The sequence below is a fragment of the Salarias fasciatus genome, chromosome 6 (genome assembly GCF_902148845.1).
Source record: "Salarias fasciatus chromosome 6, fSalaFa1.1, whole genome shotgun sequence".
In the NCBI taxonomy this organism is placed as follows: domain Eukaryota; kingdom Metazoa; phylum Chordata; class Actinopteri; order Blenniiformes; family Blenniidae; genus Salarias; species Salarias fasciatus.
The window spans coordinates 40,655,187-40,667,537 of NC_043750.1; the positions used below are offsets into that span (position 1 = coordinate 40,655,187).

A 12,351-nucleotide genomic window follows, 5' to 3' on the forward strand; every position below is an offset into this window, starting at 1 on the left:
GAGTTCTTACTCAGCAAATGTAACATTAAGTTAATTTATTTCTGAAGTCTGTCAACTACGACATCCAAAATCAAACCAAAATCATCTTTCAATTATAACAAATAAGAGAGACTTGTGAGAGACAGAAAAGCTTTTATTGGTTACAGAGAGGGGTTATATACACTCAAACACTAAACATTGTAAGATAAGCTCATATGAAGCTTCACAAACAGCTCAACCGCCTCACTAACAGCATCACAGATTCACACTCTGATCAGGAAATGCATTCTGGAATGTCCAAAAGTCAGGAAAAACAAATCAGAAGAACGGCGCTAACTACTGATTTTATAGACACTGTCAAAGAAAGGAAGGCCTGACAACATGTCTGGCATACACAACATTTTCAAAGTATTAACGGTTCAGTAAAATGAGCTGAAGCAGAACACAGAAGCAGTAATCTGGATTATGAAAATCACTCACATTAAGTTTTAGATCTGGAATCAAATAAAGAAAAGTCCCCAAACCATGAAGACTTTAAAGCTCAGGTGCAGATTTACAGGAATGTAACTGGAAATACAGGGAAGTCGTTTGGAGGAACTCTCTCTCTTCCAGAGAGAACTGAGACAGCTGAAGCTGAAGGGCGTCACTTTCTGCACGGCGCCGGAGTCACTGGACCTTCTGAAGAGAATCCCTTCTGTACTAAAACTCTATTCCACCAAACAGCCTGCTTCAAAGGTTCTCCCACTCTGTGGCGTCGGTTTGTGACTTTAAAGAGGAAATGTTTCCAGACGGTGTTCCCTCAGTGGGATCAGTGGGTGGCATGGTGGAGAAGTGGTTAGTGAGGACACCCCCCGCCCGCTTCCCACACCACCCGAGCAGCCCGAACATGAGGGCCGAGTCGCCTGAAGAGCTCAGTGGAGACCGGCGATGAGGCTGGTGTAAAACTACAAGTGCAGTGTTCGTCCTTAAAGCGTGTCAGATTGAGGCTTTTCACCTGGAACTCTCGTGCACGTCAGGCCATCTTCAGTTCCAGACACACACAGGAGAGGAGAGGCTGTGGTGCAGTTTGGAGGTAAAAGAAAAGCTGAAAATATTCCCAATAAATCCTTTAAAGTCACAAACGCTGCTGAACCACAGAGAGGGAATGAGCCTCTGAACTAATCCACCTCTCGGTTTGGGGTAAACTTTGTGTCACACAAATAATTTAACCCCGAGTTACTCGACGGCGTCCGAAACCCAAACACATCGTGCACATGAGCAGGATCCCTAAATAAAACCCAGCCGAGGATCGAAGGCTGCAAGTCGACTCCGACTCTCCTCACTCGTTTGTAGACTTTCCCGTATCAAGTCTTACCAAAATAAGAGCTGAGGATTCTGACTTCCTGTTGCTCCCCGCCGGAGCCCTTCAAACAGGATTTCACTTCCATGAAAAGACGCGGCGTCGCCTCGCTGCAGCTCTCCCATTGTGCAGACTGCATGTTCTTCCTGGGCCTCTGAAGGTTTTCCCTCAGGGCGCCGGCTGCTGTCCCACAATGCACAGCTCACAAACACGCCGCTGAGTTAGAAACTGACAAAAACAGAACCGGAACAGATCCCCGGTGAAACCGAAGAGCTTCGGCTCATCAGGATATTGAGACGTTTCTCTCAGTCCAACATGAAGACAGTTTACAGCTGCTTCCTCCACATGAAAACATGAACAAATGATCACTTCTGGTCTGACTGTGAGGAAGCACACCCAGACACACACACACACACACACACACTGTTGATAATTCAAACTGGTTCTGATGGTTCTGATCCACTTAAGTATCCAGTAAAGATCAAAATCCACCCTTTTCCTTCACACACTCTCATCTGATCAGCTGATTAACAATGAATTGAACCTGCTGATCTCCCATCAGGAGAACGAACCACCACACTGGTCTGTTTCTCCGGTGACCGAGACGCATATGAGCATCGCCGCCACTCGCCGTGCAGCTCGCACACCGAAAACACACGTCTGTTTTCAAACAGTCGGAGCCGCCGCACTCCACAACACAGACAACAGCAGCTCGGGACGCCGCCCAGAACCAAGCCGTGAGGCCCGAGTCCCCGTGGAAAAGCACTTTACGACCTATAGGAAGCGCCATCGAGGACGGACATAACATGAAGACCGGCTGAGCTTTGCTCTTTTCACAAAACTCCACCAATGAAACGTTTCACACAGGCTGAAATCACGCCTTGCATACAGTTTCCTCCTTCTTTCACCACAATATATTCACTCATATGTGGTTTTTCTGTACTTGTGTGTAATCTAAACACAGTTTAATGAAATTCAAATGATGATTGCTGATGTCAATGAACATTTTTGTGTCTGTTATTCTATCTGTACGCAGCAGACAACCTGAATTTCCTCTGGGGTCAATAGTCTATAAACTGTTGACCAGAGGTAGGATCTGGATGAAATCCTGTTTCGTTCCCTTAAACTGTAGAGAAATCAGAAGTAACGAGCACAAGAAAGTCACTTCAAGCAGGATTGGAGGGAAATCAATCCCTTCTGGCACTGAGGGATTTTCTAATGCTGGGCCTGTTGAAATTATTCAAAAAATTATTTTACTCCTTGACAAACAGAGCTTTTCAAAGTGTGGAAGAATCATGTCCCACATTTTCGAAAAGCCCAGTTTTTAAGACACGGTCCGGTGGACGTGGCGCCGCCGCTCCGGGCCGGAGACACCGCCGCTCAGGTCGCTACCGGGCCGGAGACACCGCCGCTCAGGCCTGCAGCTTGCACAGAGACACCGACGAGCCGCTGGAGAAGATCCAGAAGGCCGGGTGCACGGCCTCGGCGAAGGGGAAGGTGAAGACGTGGAAGGGGTAGGCCCGGTCGGTCACGTTGTAGAAGGTGGCCGTGCCGCCCTCGCAGTCCAGCAGCACGCCCACGCGCTTGGGCCCCGGGTTGAACAGCACCGTCTCGCTGCTGTTGTGCCAGGCCGACAGCTTGACGTTGAACCACTCCACGCACCAGGACTGGGCGTTGCGGCCCAGCCGGCTGGCGGGGCCCTTGCGGTCGATGCTGCCGTACGCCAGGCCGATGCCCACGAAGTTGTTGCCGCTGAGGCGGACCTCCCAGTAGTGGCGGCCCTGGGAGAAGGCCTTGGCGGCGAGCACCTGCGAGCAGACGGTGAAGCGGCGGGGGCTGTCGGGGTAGTTGGTGTGCTCGTCCGACACGCTGGCCACGGTGAAGCCCTCGCTCAGCACGATGCGTCTGTGGGCCGTCTTGGGGTCAAAGGTTAGCACCGTGCCGTCTGCGGGACACGGAATCGAACTCACAACCAGACACTCAAACAGGTGGAGAACGAGAGGGACGGCCGCGGCACTCACATTTCAGAAGCTCGCTTCGCTTCTCACCAGAACTGAAGCAGACGGGAACCTCGGCCTCATCTGCTGGAGAAGGACAGAAGAATCAGCTGGGACACAGTTTCAATACACTCAGTGACAGATAAAAGACAAGCCATCAAGTTATTTCGTCGTCAGTGTTTGATAAGTCAGAGAATCTACCTGCATCCTCTCACTACTGAAGAGAAGATACTTCAAAATACACTGAAGAGCAGACAGCTAAATTCACATGAAGTCATTAGTTTCAGTGCTTTGATCGCAGGAAGTTGCCAGTCCTTCAGCACCACAGCTGAGGAGGGAGACTTGAACTCAGTACCTGGTTTGCCTCTGGCCTCAGCTGCAGCATTCTGACGGGTGGTTTTATCCTTCAAACTGAACTCCAGCAGGTTGTCCATGGAGCTGCGCCGCGCTCCCATCCCAGAATCCCCCTCCGTCTCCAGCTTGCTGGATTGTTCTGAGGACAAACAGAAGCTTCACCAGACAGAAACACAGGCGGCCAGACTTTCTGTTCAGACCGAACAGAAAGTCAGTCAGTGTTGGTGGTTTAGTTCGACTGTCACATCAAGCACTAAGGAAGTTTTCCATTTTTACTTGAAAATGTTGCCACATAAACGGGGCTTCAAAGCTTTTAGATTCAAGAAAAATTATTCAAACAACAAAACAACCAAACAGCGGCTCTAAGAAGAAAAACGTCACATCCTTCTCTATCATGCATGGTGCAAGAGGAAGTTTTCCCCGTTGACCTGATCTGTCAGTGACCTTTAATCCACATTACACCATGTCATCTGCTTTATCAGCCTATTCAGCAAATAAACATCTCAAGTGACACAAGCTCTGCTATTGGATCACAAACTGGGTTGAAGCTGCAGCGTTTAGACTATTTCCACAACGTTTCAAGTGAAAACTCATCATTTTTGGTTCTGAACATTTTCACAGCAACATTTGGAAAACTACGTCCATAAACACATGTTGGCAGAAAACACTGAAAATGATGTAGTTAGCATGTTGGTCCACTAGTTGGACCTACAACACTGTAGACAAAAGTTACAATAACGGACTGCTTCAAAACACAAAACTGGTGTTTTTGTAGTTAATTAAAAAAATAAATTCAAAAATCTCAGTTCTTACTTGAGGAAACCTTCTTCTTCTGACCACACGTGGTCTGAGAAGCCGGGCTTTTGCTCCAGTCGGCTTTCTGCTGCTTCGACTGATACTGCGGCTCTGAAAGACACGACAGGAGAACACAAGCAGCCTTTTCACACACGTTTATCCCGGTTGGCACAATCCAGTGTTTCACAGGAAGACTGATGCAAAGTCCCTCGGCTTCGACAAAAAGCCAAAGGACCCTGAGGTGTTGACCTCAGGGCTGAAGACCCTCCTTCATTTACACAGCTGCTAATCTGTCATCGTTTTAAGAATCCACAGCTCTGCTCATTTCCCAGAAGGCCGCAGAGTGAGGGCTCACCCGGGCTGATGATGGGGAGTCGGGCCTCCAGCGGCTGCTTGAGGAGCTCCGTCAGATGCTCCTTCAGCGCCGGAGCAAAGCTCTGCGACAAAATCACTTTCTTGGAGTCCAGGTTGATTCGAGGGGCGTACGGGTCGAAGCCTGCAGCCTGAGGGATCTTAAAGGAAGTCTGCAGAGAGACGGAGAAAAGACACATGCAGCAGCTGGGGGACGCACAGCAGACGGTAAAATCTGAAATTCAGTATTTAGTGTTCATATAATCATCGTATTGGTCCTGGTCCTGGCCCTGCGTCTGATCCCCCGTTTCACCTCCTCTTTTATTTTGGAGAGTGGCGTGCTCTCGGGCTTCACTTCCTGTGTTTTTGGGTTTCTGACTGTGTACTGCTGACACTGTTGGATGAAAGCTGCAGCAGATCACCAGATGACCTTTGAACTGCACAGGATCCTCACCTTGAGGAAGTTCATGGTTTGGGACTGGGCCAGCAGGCTCTGGATGTCGTCTCTGGCTTTGTGCATGCTGTCGACGTTCTCCATGAACTTCTTTGACAGAATCTTGATCTTGCTCAGGCCGGTCTCCACCTCCCGGTCCACCGCGCTCAGGGCGTCGCGCTCCTCCTGGACCAGCAGATCCCGCATCTGCTGGTAGTTGGAGGACAGGATCTTCTTCCTGCTGGCGGCCGAGTCCTGACAGATTCACAGGAGAGCGTCAGTGGGAAGGTGGGTGGAGGGGAACTGCACCCAGCCTTCCTGCTGGGGGCTACCTTCAGTGTGTTCTGCATGTCCTTCATCTGGAGCAGCACGCCCTCAGTCTTTGAAATCTTCCCATCCAGAAACTTCAGCTTGTCTTTCAGATTGGACTGAAAAAAAAAAAGAGCAACACTTTTAACAATATTCAACAAGAAACTCAAACAAAGACATTTCTGCCTCTGGGACCCAGCATGTGGAGGAACCTGGCTGCAGCAGAACGCCAGGAGCCTCCACCAGCTCCTCAGCTCATGATAAAGAAAGACTAAGGAGCATTGGTGCGTAAACAGCTGTGTACATAGGTGGAAAAAAGAATGAATAAACTGTGTCTTTAAGATGAACTAAATAGATTTTATATTAAATATATAGTTTTGTTGACACAGTTGGGTCTCAAACCATAAGACTTTCATCAGCGAGCCACATGGGATGTGGACTGTTTAGGGTCTTTTAGGGCTTTATATCATGGATTCAGTGATGTCTTCCTCTGATTCTCACTTGGTTCCTTTTGATGGAAAATTGAATGGTTCTTTGGAGGTGTCAGATTGGAACCAGCTAAGCACTGGAACCAGCAGTAGCATGTATCTTCATGGTGGTAAAAGAGGAATCAGACGTCAGTAGACGAGGAAGGAGACGATTTCTGAGTTTTATGCCCCGAGCAACCACAGACTGCTGGTTGACCTCTGATTGGCTTCATGGGAACATTATCACATGAACAAACTACCCTCACAGCCTGATCGTGGAGAACATCCAGCTTTAGTGACCTGGGCGTCCCTCTGTACCGACCTCCTTCAGGCTCCTCTGCTCCTCCTGGGAGGTGAAGGAGCATCCCTTGTGGTCCTGCTGGAGGCAGAGGCTGCAGATGGAGCGGTCATGCTGGCTGCAGAACAGCTCCATCAGCTTGTTGTGGTCCGGGCAGATGCGCTCCAGCAGGTCCCCGACCGGCCGGCTCAGCTGGTGGAGGCGGAACACCGGGTTGTCCCGGTGGGGCCGCAGGTGCTCCTCGCAGTAGGAGGCCATGCAGGTGAGGCAGGTCTGCGACGCCTCCGCCTCCATGCACATGTCGCAGCGGATCATCTCCACCTTCTTCTGGGGTTTGGCCTGAGCCTCGGCTTCGCTCCAGCCGCTCCTGGCCCTGAGGGTCTCCACCACCGTGCTGAGGACCGTGTTCTTCTTCAGCTCCGGCCTGGTGGCGAACACGGTGCGGCACTGCGGGCAGCTGTAGGAGTCCTTCCAGGTGGACAGCAGGCAGTCCTGGCAGAAGTTGTGTCCGCAGGGGATGGTGACCGGACAGTCGAAGAGGCTCAGGCAGATGCTGCAGCTCAGCTCGTCCTCCAGACTCAGCAGAGACATCTCGGGCGCGTCCGCGGAGGCCATGATCAACCCCGACCTGGAGCGCAGAAACGAAACTTAACCGAAACCGAAAGGGAACAGAGCATGCTGTTCAAAACAGGAACAAAACCTACTTTAAATCGACGGTTTGCTTTTATTCCTGCACATTTTATTTCGGAATGATGAAATCCGTCATTGAAAGCGAGAATAAATTGGTTATAAAGAGGAATTAAAAGTTGCGCGTCATGACGCACAGCCGACGCGCAGCATTGCTCGGTGCCAACAGTGAATATTTAATACAAATCACGTTTTCACTCAATAAAAACTACAGCAGACGGACACAGTACCTGCAAATCCTCCAGAAACTCTCCTTTGAAAGCTGTTTTCAGCAGGCGACGGAGGTTTTTACGCTTCAGCGTGGCTGCTCCACCTGCCCCGCACCAGTCTGTCAAAGTCTACCACTGACTCCTCCCTCCGCGCGCACGCAAACACCCACGCACGCACTGCTCCGGTTGTAGGATTGATCTACAGTTTGTCAAGAAGTTATGCTGCAGGTGATGATAAATGAATAGTTTAACAGTTCTGTTCAGTTCAGTCACTGACCTGCCTAACTAGTGAAACCTTCTGAAAATAACCCACAAATAAGTGAGATCACTGAAATAAAAACACCTGAAACATTAAACCTGAAACTAAACCAACTGTTTAAACAACTTAAAGAATGGAACCTGGTATTTGCACCAAATAATGAACTAATTAGAGACTAAAAATTAAAAGAAAGCACTAAAAAATGGATCAAGATGTGGATTTGTGCATGTGCAGATCCTATCCAGAGCACTGTGACAGCTTGAGGAATGAAGCTGTTGAACAGTCTGGTGTGTAGAACTTCGGTTCGGTTCGCATTTCGGTTCTGGAGCCTCTCAGCCCCGCCGCCTCTTGTCTGCAGGGTTTTTCTGTCATCCTGCAGCCGGAGCACCATGTGGAGATGCAGTCTGTCAGGACCACTCCTCTATCTATGGTCCTCCTGAGGATGCTGCAGGGGAGAGAGGCTGTTTCAGCCTCCAGGGAAGGTCAGCCTCTGCTGGGACCGTCGGATGATCGCTGAGGTCTTCTCATCCCAGCTCAGGTCCCCGATCTGCTCTCTGAGGAACCTGATGTTCTCCACTCTGACACTGTGCAGCTGCCGATGCTGAGGGGAGCATGCTCAGGTTTTTTAATTATTCTGAACATATGAATCACAAGCCAAAACAAACACTGCGCAACTCATTAAGAGCTGCCAGCTCATTTCATTAACTAATAATCAATTATTACATGATCTGAATCAGAGGCAGAGCGTGGGTTTCAGTAGAGAGGGGGCGGAGCATTCTCGATGGGCCCTTATGATAGTAATTTTACCATTCAAACAATTCATCATCCTACCGTCAAACAACACACTAATGCTCACTTTTATTGAGCCAAGCAAACCTATATGCCTCAGAAAGCAGAACAAAGTCACAAACCAGTTCACAAACTTGTTCTGAAGAACAAATACACATACGCATGCACACACACACAAATGCAGCCTGACAGCTGTCAATCTCAGAGCATCCGCTGTCCATGGTGCTGAAAACTCAGATAAAAACTCACTGGCTAAATTTGTACCATCTTTGATACAGATTAAATATAAAATGAACACAGCTGGTCTAAAATTACACAATCTATTCAGATAGACATAGACACAGCTATCTATATCTTTTGGAATTCACGTATATTAGAAAGAAAAATAGACTCGGTGGTCTCTTATAGTTGAGAGCAACACAAGGCACATTCAAATAGGCAGGTCCAGTCCAGTCCAGTCCAGTCTAGTTTATTTATAAAGCACTACTAAAAACAACAGTGTTGACCAAAGTGCTGTACAGACACAAAATAAAAACAATAGAAATAGACATGAAAATATTAATAAGACAACACTGACAACCTTTCAGTAAAAGACAGTGTCACACTAGTTAAAAGCCAAAGAAAATAAGTGAGTCTTAAGACGGGACTTAAAAACAGGAAGAGAATCTGATTGCTTTATGTGCAGAGGTAAATCATTCCACAGTTTCGGACCAGGTGTTTAAGACCACAGCATTTTTTTTTTTATTTTTTTTTTTTTTATATTTTTATTAACATTTTTAAATCACAAACACACAGCACAAATATCACAACCCAGAACACTTCCCCCACAAACATCAAAACACAAATGCAGAAGGCATGCATCAAAAAATATCACAGCAAAACAAAGATATCAGGCAGGCAGTGGCAAACTAAAAATGAATGTGTCCAGATAGTCCAGTCCATGATAGTCCGTACAGACCCTTTCATAGCGCCTGGGACCCGTCTTCACCAATGTAGTCCAAAAACGAATTCCAAATGTTGAAGAATTTGAGTGGATTGTCTTTAACCCAAAAGCTTATCCCTTCAAGAGGTACTAGTTCCATAGTGCTCCTGATCCAAAATGAGACACGTGGGACAGTGTCCAATATCCAGTGGAGGAGAATACACCTCCTGGCACTGAACAGCAACACCTGAAGTAATTTCAATGAGGTGGGATTGAGGTTTGTCACAGTGAGTTGAACACCCAGAATACAAGAAATGGGTTTAAGCGATAACTTCTTCTTAAAAATGACATCCATTTCCTTAGAGACATTATTCCAGAAATTAGACACATGGGGACAGTCAAAAATACAATGAAAATATGAACCTTCATTAATTTTACATTTATGACAATATTTTGATAACAAAGGATTAAATCTATTACATCTCACTGGTGTAATTTGAAGCCGATGTACAACTTTGAATTGTAGTTCCTTGGCTTTGTTAGTAGATAGGCAACCTGAGGAGCTCTGCCAGACCCCATCCCTCTCATCCTCACATATTGTAACACCAAAGTCAGCTTCCCAGAGGGACTTCACATGTGCAGTGTACAGGGTGCTCAGGATTAACAGGGCCCTGTAAAATCTAGTAATACATTTCTTGGGATTAAAGTGTTGAAGTATAGCCTCCATTGTTGAGAGGGAGAACCATTAGTGTGTAATTTCATAGCAGAGGAAACAAAACTGCGTACTTGCAAATATCTAAAAAATTGATTCTGTTGAACTTTATATTTCTCTCTAAGTTGGTCAAAAGACATCATGATATTATTCATTATAAGATCACCTATAGTTTTAATACCACTACTGGCCCAAAGGGTAAGGAAGTGGTGCTCAAAGCCAGGAGGGAAATCAGGATTTGAGTGGATGAGTAAGGAGAGAAAGGAAACCCTCTTGATTTTCAAATTTCCTTGCCAACCTCCAAGTTTTAAGGGCATTCTTTAAGATAGAATTTTTCTTAATGTTAAGACTAACCCATTTCTTAGAAATATACAGAATATTACGAAGAGGAAGAGGGGCCACTGGAAGGGCCTCCAAGGCTAGCCAGGTGGAGCCCGGGTCATCTTTAAACCAGTGCCAAAAATAACTGCACAAACAAGCAATTTGGTAACGCTTAATATCTGGTACTCCAAGACCTCCCTCCTCCAGGAGGCGCTGCAAGACTGTAAGCTTTAATGTTGCTCTCTTATTCTTCCAAAGAAAAGATGAAAGAGAGCTGTTAAGAATAGAGAGTTAAAAGAACAGGGATCATTTGGAACGGGTACAACAGATGTGGGAGTATGCTCATCTTGAAAAGATTCACTCTTCCCAAAAGGGACAGAGGCAAGGCTGTCCATCGAGCAAGGTCTTCTTTAACTCTACGAATCAGGGGAACGAAGTTTGCTTTATACAGATCATGAATTGATGGAGTAATTTTTATACCTAAATAAACAAATCCAGATGGGGACCAGCGAAAAGGGGCGGAGCAACTGGAACCTAACCTGAGAACTGACTGAAGTCACTGATTATTTCCATTGCCCTGGCTACAGATATTTTGGGATTACTCAGAAATAATAAAACATCATCACAGTACAAGGAAATTTTATGGTGTATCGAACCCACCTCTGTGCCTGACACGAACAAGTCACTCCTAATGGCCTCTGATAAAGGTTCAACCGCAAGAGCGAAAAGCAGTGGCGAGGCAGGACATCCCTGTCGGCACCCCCGCTCCACCTTGAAAGCAGGGGACTTCAACCCATTTGTGATAACTGATGCATGTGGATCAGCATATAGCAGAGATATCCACTTAATAAAACTATCACCCAAGTTAAATTTATGAAGGACCTCCCATAGGTAAGGCCATTCAGTCCTGTCGAAGGCCTTCTCTGCATCCAAAGAGACCAAAAGAGATTTGGCCTTTGACCCTGAACAATGCTGTGTAAGATTTAACAGCCTCCTCATATTATTATTACTATTACGACCTAATATAAAACCAGTCTGGTTTACTGAAATAATATCAGGAAGGATACCTTCAAGTCTCCTAGCCAGTATTTTAGCCAGCAGTTTTCGGTCCACATCCAGCAAAGAAATAGGCCTATATGAGGCACAGTCATCCGCAGGCTTTCCCTTCTTAAGAATTAACGAGATATTTGCATCCATCATAGTGTGGGGAAGGGCTCCTGAATTAAAAGAGTATGACAGCATATTAAGCAGAGGGTCAATCAGCAAATCACCAAAAGCTTTATAAAATTCTGGGGTGAGGCCATCAGGCCCAAGGGCCTTGTTATTCTTTAAAGTACTGATGGCCTCTTTAACTTCCTCACGTGTAATTCAAGAATTCTCTCTGCGCATCTGAAGCTTGGGGAAGGTTGATACTTAAGAGGAAATCATGTGCCAAGGAGTTGGAGTGATTGTCTAACTCTGAATTGTATACATTTTTGTAAAATTCCATAAATGAGTTATTAATATCTTTATTATTTGACACTCTTTTACCAGATGTGTCTTTTATAACAGGAATAGCCTGACAATTGTGTTTAGCCTTCACTAAATTTGCTAAATACTTACTTGGTTTATTCCCAAATTCATACATCTTATGTTTGGCAAAAAGAAGGGACTTCTGAGCCTCCTTTGACAGAAGAGTGTCCAAAGCTGTTGCGGTAGCATCGATTTGTTGTCTCAAATCTGGTGAAGGGTGATCATTAAAGTCCCTCTGTAGTCTATTTAATTGCTGCTCGAGAATCTGCTGCTCAGCTCTCTGCTTTCTCTTAAGACTGGCGGAGAAAGAAATTGTAAATCCACGGATAACTGCTTTAGCAGTTTCCCACAAAAGATTTGGAGAAACATCAGGAGTGTTGTTCTCTGCTATAAAGTACTTAAACTGTTCTGTTAGGTATAGTCTGAAATCTGGGTTTTTAATAAGATGATTTGGAAATCGCCACTGTATCTTAGGGTGTTGTACTCCGCTGGACATGACCAAAAACACTGGGGCGTGATCACTAATAAAAATGTTTCCAATGGAGCAAGAAAGCACCTTCTGAAGGGCATATTCAGAAATAAAAAAATAATCTATTCTAGAAGATGATTTTAATGGAC

At 46.2% G+C, this 12,351-nt stretch overlaps 1 protein-coding gene across 3 annotated transcripts; it reads right to left on the bottom strand.

Annotated features, from left to right (window-relative positions):
• Positions 1-123: 123 nt before the first annotated feature.
• On the bottom strand, positions 124-7,351 carry LOC115390139 (E3 ubiquitin/ISG15 ligase TRIM25-like). Of its 3 annotated transcripts, XM_030093863.1 has the most exons (10): positions 7,240-7,351; positions 6,347-6,950; positions 5,581-5,676; positions 5,270-5,503; positions 4,820-4,988; positions 4,483-4,575; positions 3,671-3,808; positions 3,340-3,402; positions 2,736-3,263; positions 124-2,703 (listed from the first exon to the last, which is right to left on the bottom strand). In XM_030093863.1, exons 2-10 carry the CDS (start codon positions 6,935-6,937, stop codon positions 2,699-2,701), a joined length of 1,917 nt encoding a protein of 638 aa, XP_029949723.1. In that variant the 5' UTR covers positions 6,938-6,950; positions 7,240-7,351; the 3' UTR covers positions 124-2,698. The 3 variants fall into 3 exon arrangements, with proteins under 3 accessions (XP_029949723.1, XP_029949724.1, XP_029949722.1); XM_030093864.1 differs by having other exon boundaries at positions 124-3,263; positions 3,340-3,399; XM_030093862.1 differs by having other exon boundaries at positions 124-3,263.
• Positions 7,352-12,351: the final 5,000 nt, after the last annotated feature.